The following is a 22517-nucleotide window of genomic DNA, read 5'->3' as shown; positions in this document are numbered from 1 at the left end:
ACAAAGTCGAATAACAAAAAAAAAGACTTTGTTCGAAAGTATTCTTAGATTACCGATCAACTTAAAGAACCCTGAACCTTTACTAATCAGCGTTTCAGTTTTTTAAAATTTTTTTGTCTTTGACGTGGATAAAGATATTTGCGGAAGCGAGACGGGGAGGTGGAGAAGGTCTTCAAAAATTTCTTTTGACTGCATTATCTGCATCAAACTTAATATCATGTATAATAAAGGCATAGATCTAAAAGGCGCATTTATAGAAAGCAATTACTTGTTGCAGGACTTTAATCAGGCTCCGATCGTCAATGGCTAGTACTTTAGTCAAGCCGGCCAGGAAGATTTGACTATATGTCTGGCTGGATTGTCATTAAATCATCATTAATAAGCTGCTCCTTTACGGCCGAACCCTGAATTCGGACCTGTACTGTTAACAATTGGATCGTCTGAAGGCAGCAATCGCCCACAAGTGATCAGCTTTGACCATTAGCAGAGGAATAGTGTTCCATCAGAATAATGCCAGACCACGCACTTCCATAGAGACTCGCCAAAAGCTCCGTCAACTTGGTTGGGAGGTTTTTATGCACCTCCCTTGGCACCGAGTGATTGCTACCTATTCCTAGCTATGGCGAATGATTTTACTGAGAAAACTTTGCCTCAAGAGAAGCTTGTGAAAATCGACAATTCTAGTCTTTTGCCAATAGGATCAAGAGTTTCTATGAGAGTTGCGTTAAGAAATTATATTCAAATAGCTACCAGTTATCAAAGAAATATTTGACCTAAATTGAACTACTACGGTAAATAAAATCTTCAATTGAATGCAAATATAATAGATCTCCTTTTCTTAGACCTTTTATTTAGGTGTATTTAAGAAGAACTACTTGTCATGAACTACGTAGCGCCACTCTATCTGGTATCGCTAATAACAAAAACTGGTCTATGCGTCGCTCACAAGTCTACCAGACTAAACTAATCTAACATATAGGTATTTGCATTTGTGGAAACTCCGTTCGTATCAAGCTTGAGATTCGAGTATTGAGCTTAAATACTTTAGAAAGCATTTATTTTCAATGAATTATTTTAAGGGAATAATATAGAGAATAAAAAACTTCAGATATAGGGGTTTTAATAGTTTTATAGACAACGTTTTTTCATAATATTTCACTCACCTCATCACGCATTTCTTGCACGTGTATATGATAGCCACGTATAATGCCGTTACGATCTTTTTCCAATGGTGGTTTCCAGGTAACATGAATTGAAGTTGAATTTAGTGGAGTCGCCTTCACGTCTTGAGGATCTCCAGGCACTAAACGTTGCATGGCGGAAAAATTTTCGAATTTATAAAATTATATTAAAGAAATTCAAAGGTAATAAGATCGTATGAGTATTACTAGCGACTTAATGCTTAAGTAGTGGGCGTATTAAATACCTAAACAACTGGTAAATACAATACATACATACATACATATTAGCTTACAGGATAGCTTATTGTAAGCTTTGTATAACTAGTCAAATATTACATTATTTAGAGCTTTACAAATACTTTGTGGAGAATAATACTTACTTAGCTTAAATAAGTATTTAAGTATTACATACAACTAATACATACGTTGAATAAGTACATACATAATTGGCAAATAGGTTTCAAGATATATTGAAAAATTTAAATTTTTTATAGAATTAAAACACTTAGAATGTTTAAAATATATAAATCTTTTTTTAATTTTAATTTTTTTTTGTGGTAGTTAATGACATCACATTAAAGAAATTTGGAGATATGGGCCAAATTGCTTTGCGGAGTTTTCAATATTTAAGGTTTCGGTTTGGATTAATTAAAAAAAAAAACAATTAATATAAAAATTTAAAATTTTTAAAATAAAGTTATTTTCAAATTATTATAATTTTTTTCAGCGCATAACCTTTAAAGTTTGCACTAATGAATCATCATTTTCAAGAGTTTTTGAGGAAAAGGGAGGCAGGAGTGGTAAATATGTATATATTTTTATTTTTACAAAAAGTTTAGCTCTCTTGGTTCGATTTAAAATTACTTTTGAACAAACGGATGTGTTTCAAAAATCGGTGCTTTGCCTCAAAATAGGCAGTTTATAATAAAAAATTTGCATAAAAAAAGCATTAGCCAAAAAGTAATGAAAAGTGCATTCATTTTATTGATAAATATTTGTTTTTTTTTTTTGCGTAAAATAAATATATTTGCATACAATGTAAAAAATAAAATATTAAAAAATCAACTTTGGTGCTTTCAAAAATTGTGCTTTATATTTGTGCAATAAAGACATTTAGCGATTTGAAGAAAAAATTTATTTACATTAAAAATGTACAAATGGCATATAGATAAATAGTTAGAACCATTGATGAATATAAAATAAACGAGAGTATAAAAATAAATTAAAAACTTTTGCAATTTTAAAAAGTTGCGGAGATTTACAAAAATCATTTAACAAAAATATAATATAAAAATAAAATAAAAATTTCACAAATATCGGGTTAAAGCGGTTTATGTGCCGAAAAAACAGTTTTGAGATGCTATAAAAAATTTACTTCAAAAACTGTGCGGCACAATAAAAAAAAATGGTGTTCAAAAATAAGTTTCGGTTTATTTTATTTTTTTTTATTTTATTATTTCCAAAAAATTGCTTTTCAAAAATATTTGCTTTCAAAAAATATAAAGTTTTTTTTATTTTTAAAAAAAATATTTTGTTTGGTTTTAAAAATTGTTTTTCAAAAAGCTTTTTGGTTTTTTAAAAATATTTTTTTTTCAAACATTTTTTTGTTTTTCAAAAACATTGCAAGTCAATTAGTTTTCCTTTGCGCTTGCTTTTCTTTTTTTGAATTTTTAAAACTCACATTTTTTGTTGAAAATAGAGAAGAGAAAACATACAGTCAAAATATAAAGAAGATAGTTGTTTTCATTATTAATTTATAGTTATATGCATACTAGGCATACACACTTGAAAAAATTGCTTACAATAATATTTACACAAAAATTTTAAAACATTCTTAACAATACCTAAATAATCATATGGTAATCAAAAACCAAATGCAATTACTTGCATAATTTTGTTTGGTGTGAGTTAGAGGGTTTGTGGGTTTTTTGCAGTGTTGTTAATGCCTTGACAGTTCATTTAGAGCAAGAGAGCGAGAGCAAGAGTGTGCCACGCTTTCTGCGCTACATACTAGACTTTAGTGTTGGTAAACGGCTTAATTTGTACAGTGTGCGACTAAAGTGATTGTTGTTTGATTATATAAAGACATTTACATTTAAAAATTTGTTTTTTTTTCATTAAAAAATATTTATCACTATTATTGATAAGAAGAAAAATTCTTATATATTTTAAATACTCACTTTTTTTGACTAAATTCGTTAGTAAGTTATTAAATTTGAAAATTTTCATTAATTATGTTTAGAACATCATCCATTGAAAAGTGCGTTGCGTTCAGAAATTACAAAAATTGTGCATTTTGTGAATTCAAAAAAGTGTTTTTCACCATACACACAGGAATACATATACATAGTTATATGGTATATCATACAAAAATCAAAAAACGGTGCATTTGTAAATTTATTTTTTCGGTGCGATTTATTCCAAAAACGAACCCAAGACAAAAAGTGCGTTTAATATATATTTTCAGTTATGTAAAATATATATATATATATTTTTTTTCAAGTCAAACACGAAGTTGGTGCATTTAATTGTAGTTGGTTGTATTAGAAGCGAGTGGCCAAAAAATATGTAAGAAAGAGAGAAAAATAGATTTTTTGTTTTTTATTAATACTACTTTTCAGCTTATGCAAAAATTCACTGATTTCGTAGTTCTAAACTAAAAATGTAATGAAAATTAAAATTTCAAAATTTTTTTTACTAAAAATGTAGTTTTTTGGGTTTTACGTTGGCGCTTTGTGACTTGGAATTTGTGTCGTATTTCTTGGCACACTCGCTTTAAATTTGCATAAATTAAATTCTTTTTTTGTGTGAAAAGAATAGAACAACAATATAAATAAAGATTACCAAACAAAACATTTTTAAATAAAAATGTATTCAATTACTAAATTTTATTAAAAGTTAGTTAGAAGAAACTAAGGCGATTTGTAAACATTGGCACTCATAGTATTCATATTGTTTGGCAGTTATACTAAAAATACAACACTGTATTTAAAATTATTCCATGAAATCATTTAAGTTAGAATGCACTTGTTACTGTCAATTATTACCTAGAGACTTGAGACTATAATTCGTAAAGTTAAAAAAATTATTTTTTTTTATGCAGGGGTGTTTAAATTGTACAATAGAAAAAAAATGTATATATTGAAAACTTTTTTTTTATACAGTAGTGTACAAATTATTGCTTAAAAAACAGTTTTTATAGGTAAAAAAATATGTAGAAAAAAATTTGCAGCTTATTACGTCATAAACGAACCGAACTGTCAACATTTTTTAGTAATTGTAAATAAAACTTTTCCCCTCTTTTTGTTCATGACGTCACAACTGAATGTCGAACGCACTTCAGAAAAAAAAATAATAACGAAGCAAAACTTTCGTAATCTCTATTTCTATTAAAAACTTGTAAAAATATATGGATTTCGTCGCAAATATGGGGCTACAAATATTAACCACTTCAAAATTTTTATGAAAATGTTATATTAAGTTTCTCTTCTCAAATACACTTTAAAAAATGGCTTACTACTTTGAAAATATTAATTTAATAGCGCTTTATTTTTATTTACAGCATGATTAATGACTCATATCATAATTTCATTAATTCTGTTCATTAAATACCTTCGATATTGTTGGGTGCGTGGGATTCGCACAGTGTAACAATTTGCAGTGGTATGTTCAACTGCAGAAAAATGGGGTAAATATAACCTTTTTATAATTATTTTTTAGGAAATTTCATTTATCATTGTTTATTGTTGCTAAATTAGCCTTAAAATGATTTCTAGTCAGATGCCATTTACCAATAGTAATATTTAATATGAATTACACGGTGAGAAATGTGAGCAAAAAAGTAGCACTTTGAAATTTTTAGCATAGATAGCGTAAAAGGGAGCGATTTTCTGGAAGTTGCTGCATATATTTCTAGCTGAGTAAAGTGTTTTGTTGCACTTACCTTTTACAGTGTTGCATTTTTATGTATTTTCAATTAGTGTCTTTTTTTGATTTTTAAATACATTTATATACTATTTCTTGCATTATTAAATTTTGAAATTCACACTTTTTTGTTTTAGTTTTTTTATATATTTTTTGTAAAGGCTTTATAATATAATTTAAATAGTTCTAAGAAATATATTTTAGTCTAATGGAGTCTTTAAATTATTTTATAATAAATACCATACAATAACATGCTAATTATCATACCCATAAGCCTAAATACTAATTTTTTGTTGTAATTGGAATTTGTTTTAATATTTATGCTTAAAATTTAATAAAAATTGTATAAATACTAATACAAATGAATACACCTATTCAAATAACGGCTTAGTAATGTAATATATCAGTTAATTTGCTAATTGATTTAATTAAGAAGCTATCTGAAAGGGTTATGAGCTTTAAAGGTATATAAATAGAATCAGTACATAATATATGATATCGCTGGTCTGTATAAACATATATAATAGGGTGGAGCGAAAAAAAAAAAATTTTTTTCTTAGCCTGAGGGTAAAATTTATAGATTATAAAAAAAAGGAAATTTTTGGAAAAAAAAAATTGTAACATCTAGAGGCTTTTAATCACTTTTAAAGTAAATTTCGAGTTAAAATTGATAAGTGTTTTCTAGAAGCTGAGGAGAGTCCTCTTTCTGGCAAATTAAAAGTTATCAACTTAAAAAAAAATGTTGTGGTCATTATTAGAGTTTTAAAGTTTAATTAAAAAAGTTTTAAACGACAACATGCTTTCCTTAAGCGTTAAAATAAATTTTGAGTCAAAAAACGTCAAATTCGGTAATTTTTATATAAATGTGAGGAGTTTAAACAAAAAAAATTTAAACTTGAAATTTACTTTAAAAGTGAGTGGACCGCATTTAGATTTTTTTATCTATTTTTTTTTTTCAAAAATTTTTTTTTCCAATTTTTTTTTTATAATCTACAAATTTTCCTCTCAGGCTAAGCAAAAAACAATTCTTTTTTCGAACCCCCCTAATATATAATGCCTTAATCTATATAAAAAGTATTAAATTAATAATTTTTTTTCTCATTAATTGAAGTCAAATTACTCGCTAATTGAACTCAATTTACAACATTTGTCAGTTAATGCTTAAATAATTTGCTAATTGAGTTCAATTCATAACTTAATTGAACGTAACTGACATACATATGTATGATATAAGTTTAGTAAAATCAGTGAGTTAATTGAGATTTATTCATAAAATTTGTCAACTTAGAAAATATTTGTCATGTTTTTTAAATACCGTTATAAATATTTGTAGTTAATTAATATTATTATTCAAATCTCACTCAGAAGATTATAAAAGAATTGGTTAATAATATACATATTCATATAGAGAATATGTGGAGGGAGTTATGACTAGTTTCAGCAGTAATTTTAAAGTAAAAATGTTTAAATTTAAATTTAGTTTCATTTACTCTTCATTCGTTAAGGTCATATATCACTCACGGTTTGGATTACTACTATTCAATAATGTACAAGTATTTGTGTGAAAGTTAAAGCCTTGCAGACCAGTTTTTCTACCAATCTCAGCACGAAAACTAAAGGGTTTCTAATCTTTCTTACTCATCATTTTCTACTATTTAGAATTGACGAAATATCAATTATGGTTTGGATGCTAACTATATAAATATCATTTTAGGTGAAAGTTAGACCAGTTGTCCTACCTTTTGCAGAACAAAAAGTAGAAATCTTCTAGTTTAAATGTTGTCATTTATATTAGTTCGGTTTAGGTCTTTACTATTCAAAGATATTTTTATGCGAAAGTTAGAGCCATCTAGCCATGTTCTTATATTAATCTCAGCACGATGAATTAAATTGTGAATGAGTTTGATTTCAAATCAAATCCTTGTTTTTTTAGAGTTTTTTTTTATCATTAATGTCACTCTTCTTACTAAAAAATACTCGATTTATTAAAAGTAGGCAGTTTTCACTAGATTTGTTTTAAAAATCGCAAAAAGCTAAAACTTTTTCACTTGTTATCTCTCATATTTCATTATAGCTATAAATTTATAAGTTTAATTATTTTATATACGCAACATTTTGAGCTCTTAGCACCTTTATTATTCTTACGTTCAATATTAATTACTTTTGACAGATAGCATACAGCCTGTATAACAATGTAATCACATCACTAAATTATGCTTCGTTATTACAAACGCATATATCATACACGAAATTATCTTTCAATGCATTTCTCAATCCTTTTTTTTTTGAGCAATTATTTTAAAGATTCTTTTGAATTCCAACAAACACAGTTATATATATGTGAATATGGCACATATTTTTAATTAAAGCATATTCGAACAAAAGCATACGATTCAACTATCATATCACCACAAAAGCATCACAATTGCAAGAGCTGATGAGTTCAATGACTTGTTAGGTTATACAAATTATATATTCGCCATTTTTTGAATGTGCCATCCAAAACAGAAGTGTATATGCTATAACTGCACTTTTGTGACACACTATAATTCATTTACCTATTGAAAGTTTTGAATAAAAAGCTAGAGGTCTGTTGAATGAATTTACATATGCAAACGCTTTTTTAACCTCTCATTAACTTTGGACGGCTTGTCAGCTAACAAAAAACCGTTGACAGGGACGGCAGGTCATAGTGACAGATTATGAAGGCTGGCATACAGACGCCTGGCAAACACAGGCATGTGAGGTGGTACGTACATATATAAATATACATCTACATATAAACTACATACCCTATTGGAAAAATTCGAGCGATTCGCTTAGACTCTTAATACTCAAGGTAGCTGAGTAAAAGAGTGAATAACGGGAGCTCAACGACTTGTTGGTCGGTGAAATGAGTAAATGTGAAATTTTGTCTTAGCAATATTCTCTTTCAAGAGAAAATATACTAAAGATATTTCGCATATAACATATTTAGTATCGATATAGAACATTATATAGCGTGTATTTCGTAATAATTTCCTTCTATCTGAGAACTGCCTTTTTGATTTATCCATAGTTTACTTATCACAAATTGTGGACGAAAATTAATTGTTAAATGGGGAGTCTGTACTAAATAGTGAGAAGTGATGGCGCAAGTTCCTATAAATGTGTGATGTATTGGAAGTTTTTTGAGTTTTGTAGACGTAAAAGACCACAGCTAGTGTGAACTAATAAAAAATACTTTTTTTTTTGGGTTTTTAATAGGTTATACCTTTGAAAATAACATGCTGAAATTTTAAATATTTATCTGAAAGAGCTTTGAAGTTACAGCTTTTTAAAAAGTAACCACTCAATCCAATCAGCTTCATCAGTTTATTTTATAACCAGTTTTTTCTCAAAATTTTTTTTTTATATGTGCATAATTTGTTTTCTTAAAATATTCCATTAAATTTTTTATTATTCCAAAGATACATATTTTACAAAGATTGTCAGTGTTCCTTATTGACCATAATTCTGCAGAATTTATTATTAAGATGGCTGCTAATATTACTTTCATTGCGATCATGAGATTATTATTATTAAAAAAGGGTATATAAATTTCCTACAGGGTCACACAAACATTTCCCCAAATAATTCTAAGTTCACCACTCACATTTCCTACAGGCTTGCATGTAAACAGACACACACATGCTCATACACTCATACAAATACACTTGCTCGTACTTGTTACACCTAACTTTTGACATTTGGTTGTCAGAAGTGCACCAATGTTGCGCAATTGACATGTCATTTGAATACACAGTGCTGAGTGTTTCTATACTCAGTATATATCTATACACATACATAGTATGTATGTACACTCCTTTCTGCGCATACTGCCAACATGGCTTTGCATTCATCCACATACATATAACTATAATTATACTGTAATTCCGTAGTCGCAAGTACTTAGCAACATTACGCGTATTGAAATACAAATAATGAATGTCAACTGTTGAGTGTTTTTTGTTGTTGTTTTGTTCTTTTATAAATGCAGGCATAAACATGTGTAGGCTTTTGAAGCCGCTGAAGGTGAGCTGCTGAGGTGATGGCCATAAGTATACATATTTGAAATTATAGTTCGAGGTATAAGCAAGATATACATGTATGAATGTGTGTATGCTTGTGTGTGTCACAAAATGACATAATAAATCCTTTTATCGCATTTTTAATTCATTATATACAAGTATATGTCTCAATGAGTGATTATCGTGAGTAATATAGAATAGAAAAGTCTCAAAATGAAAGCAGATTTTTGTTTAGTTAATGACAGTCAGCAATATGTGATGTATGGTTTTTGATATGTTTTACTTAATGTAGTTGCTCTTAATTTAATGAAATAATGAAATATTTTAAGTTTAGTAAAAATTGAGAAAATTGCATAAAAAATTTATAACATTTTATTTACTTTAAATTATTATTGGTAACAAGATGGTATTGGTTTTCATGGTAAGCATTTTTTCTATAACATTGACCTAATTTTAAATTGCTGTGATTAAAAAGACAACAGGTATTATTTTTTCATACAATATTAAAATTTTTTGAACGGACCACTGTAGGAAGTAGCAATCTAACATAATCAATCAAAATCAAGTTCTTCTATGGAAAACTTTTTATTTGTGAAGGATGTTGTAGTTTATTGCTTTTCAATTTTTTTGCAAATATATATACATTTAGACCGGAATAGTACCTGTTGCTACCTTGAAAATTATACATATGTATTTAACATCCATAGCTATAAAGTACAAAAACAACATGACTCATACGCCATGGTGCCCTAGAATTTTAGATCTGGTTCAGCGATGTTTACTTAATCACACAATAGATATTTAGACCTTGACATGTCGCCATTGCTAAGTATTTTTGCATCCCTAGCGATAAATGAAGAAAATTACTCATACGCCATGGTGCTCTACGATTATATTTCCCTTGGCAATTGCTATTACTGTATATTTCTGTTAGTTTACCGCAGATTAGCGATATTTACTCGCTTGAAGAATACACTTTTAGATCAGCATTTACTATTATTAAGTTTTTGTTGTAATTTTTTAGGAAATTAATTTATTTAATTCATAATTGACATGTAAAATTTTAAAATATTACTTTTAAAGACTAAAATTGTCTACAAAATACATATGTACATATTTATGTGTATGTATGTCTATAGCAACAAGAATAGCACGTCAGCATTGAAAACTACCAATAAGTAAGTAAGCTTATGGTGTTCCAAAAGTTCATATACTTCTTAGTTACTTGTCACTACATACATATATGAAGATATCAAATGCAGTTCTTTTGACAGCTGTCAGTCAAGGGAATGCAAACTAAAAACTACACTGTGCATTCTCATACAAACATTCCCACTTGTAGACAAATGTATACATACATATGCTTCAAGTAAACCAGCTAGTAGTTATATCCACATATATACATACATATGTATGTATGTGCGAGTATATGTATACATGGCATGGCTGTCATTTCATTGCACTCGTTAGTTGTGTCAATAGACGTCAGTCACGGACTAGTTCGTCACCCTTCACTGCCAGCTATACATATGTTACCCTGTACTATCTGATACAGATATATTCCATAAATACATATATGTGTCTTGCTACTCGCAAATAGCTGCTATGTATTAAATTACTGAAACTTTCAACGACATTTCTACTACTTTTTTTACATAAGTACATATGCATAATTCTACTTTTTTCTTTGTTTATTATTCCTGCCATTGTCATTATTACCACTGTTCATGGCAGCACAGTGCTAACTTTGTTAATACCGAACACATACTAATACTTCGTTTATTCATCATTGGTTTCATATTACTCGCTCGTTAGTCGCTGCTAAGGACTGAAGTACTATGACAGAGTGTGTTTTGTTGGTACAATTGTTAGCAAAGTCATGTGATAAATACATGGCAAGCATCGACAGTCGTCGGATATTACGAAGAGCATATGTAATTTCGAGTTGGCCATTCATTTGACGTACTCTATACCCTCTCTGCAGATATGCATCTGGATACTCGCTATGAAATTGTGTAATCGTGCATAGCTGTTTGCTGCATTTATTAGTTACAAACTGTAAAGGAATGAGAATGATTGACATTTGTAGTTGTTGTAAGCCAGCACAACATTGTGTTATCTCGACTTTCATTATGTTTTTTGGTATTATTTTTTTTGAGCAGCTTCGTTAGTAAGTTTGTAAGCTAAAGCAATTAGTAATAATTTATTTATTAATTACTATTAAAGAGTAGGAATGTGTTGAACTTTTTTTTATACTTTTTCTACGGTTTGTTATGGAAATTGGCAAATTTTTAATTGTGAACAAAATTTTGTATAGAATATCGGTATGTTAGTTTACTTCTGTTGTAATGAAAATTATCACTAAGGAAGAAAATGTAAAAATTTTAGTCAGATTAAATTTCTTTTTGTCTATATCATATACTGGAAACTAGTAATGTCTGTATCACAGCTTGAACTTCACTAATTTAAATTATAGCAGTCATATAGATCAGATCTCCGTTCACTTTCATCTTGGTTTCACATTTGTTGTGAAGGAGCTTTAATTTTTTATTTCTGCTTGGTTGTCATGACATCTGTCAAACATATTCAATAACCTTACAGTCATTGATGATTTGCGGAAAGCATTAAGCAATGGTTCAGAGATAATGATTTTGTTGTGAGAAATGAAAAACGTGGAAGACCACTAAAAAAATTTGAAGACGCCGAACTGCGAGCAATATTGAAAGAAGACTTAGAGTCAAAAGCAAATGGCGGCCATTTTAAATGTTGCACAACAAACAATTTTAGACCGTTTGTAAGCTATGGAAAAGATCTAAAAGTGTGGAAAATGTGTGCCACATGAATTAAATGAAAGACAAATGGAAAACCGAAAAAATGCTTGTGAAATTTTACTTCAATGACACGAAAGAAAATCAGTTTTGCATCGTATTGTCACTGGCGATGAAAAATGGATTTATTTTAAGAATCTTAAACACAGAAATTCATCGGTTAATCCTGGACAAACATCAACATCGACTGAAAATACAGATCGATTCGATAAGAAGGCAATGCTTTGTGTTTGGTGGGTTCAGAAGGGTGTAGTATATCATGAGCTTTAAAACCTGGTGAAACTGTTAATACTAATCGCTACAGAAAACAAATGACCAATTTGAACCATGCATGAATCGAAAAACGATCAGAATTAGCCAGAAAACGCGGCAAAGTAATTTTGTTACACGACAACGCGCCTGCACACAGAGCAAAATCGATTCTGATACAAACAGAGTACTTGGCTGGTAGCTGCTACCAAACCCGCCGTATTCACCAGGTCCGATTACCACTTGTTTTCAATCGATGGGATATTGCATTGACTCAGCAGCACTTAGAATTCTACGCAGAAGTCGAAAGTTTGATTGGTTTGCTTTAAAGGACGACCATTTTTATTCGCATGGTATACACAAATTGCCAGAAAGGTGGTCAAAATGTGTAAAAAGCAATGGTCAATGCTTTAAAAAATTATTTTTTAATTTCCCAATCGAAATTAGTATTTCATTTTCACAAATCGCTCATTTTATAATGGTACACCTGTTGTAATTTTTATACATTAAGGGGGTAGTCTAATCCATAAATCTTCTTTTAATATCTCTCTATAGTAAGAACCAAAATAAAGTGAAAATACCTAGTTTGTGTTATTTTTTTAAAATTCTAAAAAATAAGAAAATTAATTTTTGAATAGCCGACATTTTAAGAAAACAATTTTTTTGTTTTGTTTTTTAGTTCAAACCATACTGACATTTGTTTTAATCAAGAATTCGGCCTTGCTTTTGTTTTGAATGGCCATTAGGGTAGAAAACGTGACGACGCGGAAGCGGGCTTTCTCTCTCTCTACTTTAAAAGATGCATAACTTCATGAAAAACATATTTTTTTTTTGAATTAGTTTGTGTACTCTCGTATTATTAATAAACAAATGATACAAAAATAGATATTTACAATATCAATGAACTTTTGTTATAGTTAAATAACAAAAAAAACGCTCGAAATTTGGGCCTCTATTTACTACTAAGAATACTACTTAAGAATCACTGAGACTGAGCTGGCATGGGTCATGGCACCACAATTTTTCATAGTCAGCTTTGAGCCGAATATAGTGATCCAATATGTAGTTGCCTTTTATGACTGAAGAAGGCAATTAAACAACTGGCTGAAAGCAGGTTCATTGCTTGAGATAAAATTTTAGAAACTGAAAAACTTGAAGTTTTATCAGTGCTTTTAGAAATTGAAAAACCTTTTCCGCGCACGGTAAAAAATTGAGTTAAAATGTGAATGCTATCAATCTCTTGTTTTGATATATGAAAGTAATGTGACGATCATAACCTTTTAAAACACTCCAGATTTTATAGCGAAAATATAGTATAACTAAATAGGCACTGACTATCTGTCGTTATCAATTTTTCTTCACACTAAACCTTCTACTACCTGCTTATTATTTAAGTATGATTATCGAAACGGCAAAAAACATAATTCAAATAACAACTGTCATTCAAATTAAAAACAAAAAATATTGCCCAATAGCCATGGTGGCCTGTTACAATATATAATATTAATACTTTGCTAATAATTAATTCGTAAAAATACTAACAAAAACATGGTTCAATAATTTTAACCTTACTATTAAATATTTTTCTTCCAATAAATTTTGTTGCAAAAGTCAACGAAACGAAACGAACCATATCAGCTTCAGAGTAATTTAAATATTTGCACCTTAAAAAAATTACATTCCTATCACATGGATAGATAGATTGAGAATTGAAAAAAAAAATTACGAGCTATGCTCTATTGTGTTCAACCACTCATACAAACATATCAACTAACTAGTATTTTCCACACATAGACACACACACTATTCCGTACATGCTCTCAGCTGTTCAAATGAAAAACGTTTTATAACTTGCACTGGTGCTCTTGCGTTGTTATTGTGCCTCTATGTGTTTTGTGAACATGTGCATGATCATGCATAGTACTATATACATATACCTATACATATATTTTTACATTAGTTAATGGTTGCTTTTAGTGCATCGTGCGTGTACGTGATGTGCAGTTAACGAGCTCTTTTTGGAGACAGAACTCATTTTACTCTCTTTAGTTACATTAATAATATTTTATTTTTTTATTTTTTGTGATTGCATTCAGTGTTGTCTCTTAAATGAAAATTCATATGTAAAGGGCTTTAGTGAAATATTCCGTGCTTTGAAAATGTGTTATCCGCCTGTTGATTTAAAAAATGCTGCTTGAGCGCCTTAAAGTGACCAAATGTAGATTAGTCACGTTTTGAAATGGGTATGCCACCCATCGAAAAAATACTCTATGGTAAAATGTACCCGGAATTTCGGCTCATATTGGGATAATCTTTAATTTCGATATATTTAAGAACAGGATTGCCAAAAATCGACCAAATTAAAAATGAACAAAATATTTCTAATTGAATGCGCTTGTACAGAGTTTAAAGAAGTTTCTAAAAAGTATTTGGATAATCTTCAATTTAAGCATATTCTTCTGTCAAAAAAAAAACAAAACAAACAAAATGCTACAAAATTATATAATAAATATAAAATTTTCGCTCAAGAGAGCTTTGGGGAGAGTATTTGAGAAGCGTCTAATTTAAACATATTTTGACACAGAGTTGCCACTTATATTTTTAGAAATTTTAAAAAGCTTACACAAAAATAAAACGTTTGAGAGGGCGCAGCTGAAATTCGGTCGGTTTTTATTGTGGACAAATTTCATTAAGAGTTACCACCTATCGAAAAAATAAATTATACAAAATATATTACAAAGTGCCATAGGGGGGTGTACCAAAAATGGGTTTAAATACATAGCTTTTCAAAATAATTTCCCATAGAAAGAGTTGCACGTATAAAAAAATATAACTGGAAATTTTAAAAAGTGGATTCAAATATAAAGCCTTTGAGAAGACGCTTCGGAAAGTATTTAACTTTCTCATACAGACAAATTTTAGAAAGCGTTCGTAAGAAAGAGTTTTATTATAGACAGATATTAAAAAAAGTTGTTACCCATCGAATAATATAAACTATGGTAAATGTTACAAAATGCGCCAAGATCAAAAAGGCTTCAAGAGCAATTGAATTTATGCATATTTTAAAAATGGAAACAAATAAAGGGCGTTTGAGAAAACGTTGCCACAAAATTTAGAAAGCGTTACCACAAATCGAAAAAATTAAACTGTGCGATATATAACAAAATGTGTACCAGAGCAAAAAGACAAGACTTTAAAAAGACTTGAATTTATGCCAATTTTTTAAACAGAGTTGCCGCCTATAAAAAGGGTGCACAAAAAATGGGTCCAAATAAAGGGCCTTTCAGTAAGCGTTGCGATAATTCAGTAGCTCAGTAGTAAACAAAATTTAGAAAGGGTTGCCAACTATCGAAATAAGTAAAATTTAGAAAAATATTGCGTAACTTTTTGTTATGCAATTAAGTTAAAATAGTTAGGATTTACTAATATTAATTAGTAGTAAGTATAATATTTGTTCAATGATCTGAGCAAAAGAAATGCTAGCAATTGTTGTTCTGGGGACGAAAGTAGCATCGAATATTAATTTTCATCTCAAAGTTCAATTTTAATTTCGACCAATCTATGTGTGCACCCGCTCATAAGCTCGCGCAAATACGGAAAATTTGGAACCCCGCCATATACGTATATCTGGATACATACCTATATATGTAAGTATAATGGTGCCAATAAGCTGTTAAATGTTACGCCATAAGAGCTTTTATTTTCGATTTAATTAAATTAATTTTTGCATAGATAGGAAGAGCGACATCCTTGAATGCTTAACACCATTCAGCATGAGCACTCAATTTTTATTATCCACTCCGACTGTAAGCATACACAGTTTGACCTTAGAAAGCACACATACATACTAACATGGTTTATGTCTGAAGTTGTTTGGCAATAACGTGCATTTTAAGCTCAAAGCGCACAAAGCATATGTAAATATATGTGTAGTATATATATTAGCATACATATGTACACAGAAAAGGCCAGCCATATTGGTGCGCAGACAATGAAGTGGAACTGTGCAGTAATTGAGTACAATTAAAATTATATTAAAATGTATGCGCTGAGTAAAAGCTTCGCAGCTGCACACATATATATGTATGTACGTATATGCACACATACACTAACAAATGTGATCCGCAGTCCGACACTCATAAAGCCATTTAAAGCGGAAACACTTAAAATGTGTTGCCATTGCTAACGCCACATGCAAAAAGGGCAAAGCGTTGGTGTTGCCTTCTATCAAGCGTGACTGCTAGCAGTCGGTTTCTAAGGACTAAAGCATGTGCACTAGTATGAGTGTGTGTGTGCAGCCATTGTAGTGGTGCGAGTTGTAATTGCATTGTGCGATCCAAAAGCGGATATGCAGCAGCAACTCTTTATATAATATATTTATTCAAAGTAAAAAGTCTGCGCTCTTTCTTTTATTTGCTTCCTATCGCCTGCCCTTTTTATACCCTGCACAGGGTATATTAAATTTGCTATGAAGTTACAGGTTTTTGAAATTTTACACACGTTCTTTTCTCCCCAAGAAACTGCTCATTTTTCAGAATCGTTGATATCGGACTTCTCTAGCATATAGCTGTCATACGAACTGACCGATCAAAATCAAGTTCTTATATGAAAAACTTTTTTATTTGACAAGATATCATGACGAGATTTAGATTAGGTTAGTATAACTGGCAACCCTGTAATGTCTGAACAAATTGTTCAGATCGGACCATTATAGCATATAGCTGCCATACAAACTGACCGATCAAAATCAAGTTCTTGCATAGAAAAATTTTCATTTCATAAGATATCTTCAATAAATTTGGCATATATTATTTTCTAAGAGAACGCTACAATATCGGAAGAAATTGTTCAGATCGTACTACTATAGCATATAGCTGCCATACAAACCGGTCGATCAAAATCAACATAGATATCCTTTTATACCCTTTATGCTATAAGATATACATCTGTGTAGGGTATTACAGCTTCAGTGCAGTCGAAGTTAACGTTTTTTTTGTTTTTCTTAGTTTATATCACTAAAAAGACAGAGTGAAGGCAATGTGGCTGTGGTAGAGTTAAGGATGCTACTGTGTGAAGTGCACTTCAGTCACACACACATATATACAAACAAACGCAAGCATTCACAAAGCAAACCCATACTATTTGCTACTCATACACGCTCATATACACACATATGATATATATAATATTTGTGCTCAAACATTCACTCGCATTTGTATGTGTGCGTTTTACAATTTCATTTAACTAGCAGCAACGCTTCAAGAAATTATTACGTCGTAAATATGGCTACACAATTATGAATGTGCAAGTACTTTAGCAGACATACATACAAATATATATTTGTACTCATATACTCATTCACATATACATTTTATTTCATTTATATGAGCACGCTGTGCAACTTCCAGTGCAACACACATATACTTCTACATACATACATATGGTATACATATTATATTAGGATGCTTAGAGGGGTAGTGCTGCAGTGCGTGCGCGACATCTTACATACATATTTATTTTATAGAAAGGAAGGCGTGAGTTAGTCAGAGGAAAGTATTTAAACCGTTGGAAATTAACTTCATTACTTTTGCTGGTGCTTTTAACTGTGTTTTTAAGTGGATTTTCATTGTAGCATTTTAGGCGTAATGCTTTAATTTGAAAGTATGCTAATTTTTGGATTGAGCTTATCTGTTGGTGCATTGCGGAATTTTGAAATATTAGTTAGCGGTAGAGCTTTAAAGCTTTGTTAGTAGCCGTTAAAGCTTTTCAGCTCTTAATATAATAACAAAATAGTGAACGAATATTAATGAAAGGTTTTTAAAAGTCTATTATGCGTTTATTTTAATTTAATGCCGCCAGTTTAGAAGCTTTTTTACTGAGCTTCTTTATAGCAGTATTTTAGTTGTAATTCGGATATATCAATATATTATGCTGATATTTTGCAAAAAGAACATCAACAGATGCATTGCGATATTTTCGAATAGCAGTTATAAAGAGCTTTGAAGCTTTTATAGTAATAAATGGTTGGTTGAAAACATGCGTGAATAGAGCTAATTACTTTACTTTACAGCAGTGCATATCAGCTGACCCTTTGCGATCTTATGTAAATTTATAAGTAGAGCTTTGAAGCTTTCAAACTTTCAAGCACTTAAAAATCTTCGGTATCTAAGCATACAAGTATATAGGTAGCATTTAATTTGATAAGCAGCCTTTTTACTTTTTATCAGCTGACCTTTTGCGATATTACTAGAATTTATGCGAAGAGCTGTCAAGCTATTTAGCTTTTAAAAATTTTTCTTCGGTATTTTAGCATTTAATTTGTCAAACAGGCTTTTCAATTTTGGCTGATAACTTTAGAACTTATTCGCAGAGCTTTAAAGCTTTAAGCTTAATTTATTTAATAACTATAAACTTGTAAAAGCACTACTCACCAAGGTTACAATTTTACATTTCAAAGTGAGATTGAATTTATTTAATAGGTATAAAATATTTGGTTATTCAATACTGGTAGCTTTTAATGGTTCTTTTAAGTTTTACGAATTTTTATACTCTCGCAACCTGTTGCTACAGAGTATAATAGTTTTGTTTACCTAACGGTTGTTTGTATCACCTAAAACTAATCGAGTTAGATATAGGGTTATGTATATACAAATGATCAGGATGAAGAGACGAGTTGAAATCCGGGTGACTGTCTGTCCGTCCGTCCGTCCGTCCGTCTGTCCGTCCGTGCAAGCTCTAAGTAAAAATTGAGATATCTTTATGAAACTTGGTAGACATGTTTCTTGGTACCGTGAGACGGTTGGTATTGCAGATGGGCGTAATCGGACCACTGCCACGCCCACAAAACACCATTAATCAAAAACAAATAACTTGCCATAACTATGCTCCGCAATAAGATACAAGACTGTTATTTGGTACACAGGATCACATTAGGGAGGGGCATCTGCAGGTAAAACTTTTTTTAAAAAGTGGGCGTGGTCCCGCCTCTAATAGGTTTAATGTGCATATCTCCTAAACCGCTAATGCTATAATAACAAAATTCACTAGAAGCAAATGTTTTTAGCACTTCTATTGACGGTGTGAAAATAGTTGAAATCGGGTGGCAACTCCGCCCACTCCCCATATAACGGTACTGTTAAAAACTACTAAAAGCGCGATAAATCAAGCACTAAACACGCCAGAGACATTAAATTTTATCTCTGAGATGGTATAAATTGGCTTTATAGGAACCGCGTTCCAAATTAGTCAGTGGGCGTGGCACAGCCCGTTTTTAGGTGAAAACCCATATCTTGAGATCTGCTCAACCGATTTCAACCAAATTCGGTGCATAACGTTCTTTTCATGTTTCTATGTCTTAGTGCGAAAATGGGCGAAATCGGACTAGAACCACACCTACTTCCTATATAACAACATTTTAAATTCCATCTGATTCTTTCACTTTCCACTATGCAAATCAGGTAACAATGATTATATATGTAAAACTTTGCGTGAATAATGCAATTAAAGTATGCCACCTTGCGGCCAAAAATTGTCTAAATCGAACCAAAACTGTTCAAACCCCTAAGTACTAAATATGTGGACCCCAGTGCCTATAGTTGACCTTCTTCCGAAAATATCAGTCAATCCACAAAGAAATCTCAAACGAGTATACCATTTGACTTTGCGAGAGTATAAAATGTTCGGTTACATCCGAACTTAGCCCTTCCTTACTTGTTTTTATTATTATTAAATAAAAACAGTCCCGCCCGCTTTTACTGCGTTTAAAGCATACACTAAAATGAATAATGAATATAGAGCTTTCATAGTTTTCATAAACACGAATATGAGAAAGCGACAGAGCTATTGCGAGCTTAAAAAAGAACTGAATGTGTGTCGTTTTTGAAATAATTTCTATATAAAATTAATTTTTAGAATTAAAATCAGGACTTGTATGTATTAAGCCATTGGTAAAATATCTAGAGCTTTATGAAGGTCTTTACTGCGTTGCTTTAAATTTTTTTTTAATTAAAAATATGAGAAAGCGACACAGCTTTCGCGAGCTCAAAAAAAACCCCTTATATTTGTCGTTTTTGACATAATTTTTATTTAAACTAAATGTTTGAAAATGAAATCAGGGCTTATATATAGATATGATAAAAAGCTCAGGCTAGTGCTTCAATATAAAATAGCCAGAATGACAATGGATTTACGGGAAATACGTTTTTTTTGGAGCTGACATTTTTTTTAGCTTTTTGTGTTGTAGAAAAAAGAACTTTCACGTTAATTCCAAAGCTTTCATTATTTTCTAAAATCATTTGTCTTCAATAAGTCCAATAATATAAGTCAAAATTTAGAGCTTTTTGAGAGGGCTTGAAGTCTTCAACGAAATCTTTTCTAGACGTATTTATTTTCAACAAGTCACAGATCCTAAGTTAAAATTCAGAGTAAGTAAGGTGTGCAAAGGTGTACAGTATTAATAAAAACGTGCTGCTTATGCAGTAGTCAAAGCTTAAAGCTCAATACTTTCAACGACAACTAATACTAAGTGAATTTGCGGTGCTGACACGGTGCTTTAAGTGCTTTTGTGTTACCATTTAAGATGTTTCTTATAAATATAAATCAATATATCGCGTTAAAAGTGCTTTCCTGATGAAAATTCGATTCTAAATTTCGTACAGACTAGCATAAGTAGAATATGAATAATAATATAGAATATAATTGTGATATTTATATAATATTATACTATATAAATATGTAGTGCTGTCAATAAAGGTTACTGCGAAATATACTGTGAATGGTGTATATACGTAATAGCTTTTGTGCTTATTCTGGTGATTGTAATTTTTTGCTTAGACGAAATAATATTTGCTTTTCGTAGTAATAATTTTTTTGAAAATTTCATACAAATTAGTGCAGTGCATCGATGTGTTACACTTACTTATAATAATACACATACATAAAGTCATTTTGCAGGTGATTTGTGCAAATTGATTGATGTAAATAAATATTAATGCATTTTAAAAAGAAAAGAATATAATGATATAATTTTTTTTTTTAATAAAAACTTTGTGCTTTGCGCATAATTACAAAAAAAATCAATATTTGCGTGTATATATTTTGAAATCACTAAAAATCACATGTGAAATTGTGACAGCGTCTGTCAAATGAGAAATTTCAAGCAATACTACAGGAAAAAAATGAAATCACGTGTTGGTGTCGAAATATCTTTTACAAAAAATATGTGCAATAAAAAGCTGTGCAAAAAATTATGACTTATGGTGCAAAAAAGTCAATTCTGCGGCATAAAATGCTACACACAATTGTATAAAAAAAAGTATTGCTGTGCATTTCGATTTATCGATAAGAGGTTAATTTTTAGGTTATGTAGTGGGTTAATTAACAGTTTAGTTAAACACATATGTACTTAATTGATTGTGCATTTTGTGTTGATGAGTGCTTTTTTTTATAAATATGTAGACAGATATGTTTATTATGAAAGGCGATAAGTAAGCAGATTTAAACGTAAGGCTACTTTGTTTTTTAAATAAAAAACACTAACAGCAAAAAAGCGTTGTAATGAGGTTTGCTATGAGGCTTAAATATTTATGTACATGTAGATTAACAAATAATTTGCATAGCAGACACAAAAACATGCCAAATATACTAATTAAATTACATAAAGAGATAATATATAGAGATATATTTGAAATAGAATATTTGCACTTGTCTCTGAAAATAAAAAAAAAATCGGTTTAAAAAAATACGAGAAAATCATAATCGATTAATTGGACATTTATTTATGACGCACGATGTCAATTAAAAATTAAATCATAATGTTTTTGCTCAATAAGTGCGCCATTAAGTTTGCCCATATACAATATAAGGTTATCCCCACCTCTATGTCCTTTTTTATTACGCTAAGAAAATAATAAAAGATAGAAGTGAAATTACGGCTCGTCGAATTTTTCGTGTAGAAAATTGTACTAGGACATTCTCAAGTTTGTCAATAATCTCTAGCAGTAAAGGTAGTATTATATTGATTGATGATTAAATAGTGATATATTAAAATAAGTTTTTATCCAATTTTTTTGAACTTAACACTCGTTGAACCGTTCGACTTGACTGTTAGTTGTTGTTAACGCCACTCGTAAATTACTGTTTTACTCGAAGATGAAAAAATTAGACATTACGATTTGGAAAGTGCTCATTTGGATCTGACAAGCTTAAGTGAACCCATTAGGGATAAACTTCGACAAGTCAAAGAGTTCGAAAAGAAATTCGACCCGATAAAACCGGTATTCCATTAT

At 30.3% G+C, this 22517-nt stretch overlaps 1 protein-coding gene across 14 annotated transcripts in view; it reads right to left on the bottom strand.

The window, feature by feature from the left end:
- Lar (tyrosine-protein phosphatase Lar) overlaps positions 1–22517 on the bottom strand; it is a 781775-nt gene that overhangs the window by 8174 nt on the left and 751084 nt on the right. For all 14 annotated transcript variants that reach the window (XM_070107010.1, XM_070107011.1, XM_070107015.1 and 11 more), the window contains one exon: positions 1164–1303. In XM_070107010.1, the coding sequence (XP_069963111.1) occupies positions 1164–1303 (140 nt within the window). The remainder of the gene's footprint in view (positions 1–1163; positions 1304–22517) is intronic.

Source organism: Bactrocera oleae, chromosome 3 (assembly GCF_042242935.1).
Source record: "Bactrocera oleae isolate idBacOlea1 chromosome 3, idBacOlea1, whole genome shotgun sequence".
Classification (NCBI taxonomy): Eukaryota; Metazoa; Arthropoda; class Insecta; order Diptera; family Tephritidae; genus Bactrocera; species Bactrocera oleae.
The sequence above is the reverse complement of the archived record's forward strand: the minus strand, read 5'-3'. Positions and strand labels throughout refer to the sequence as shown.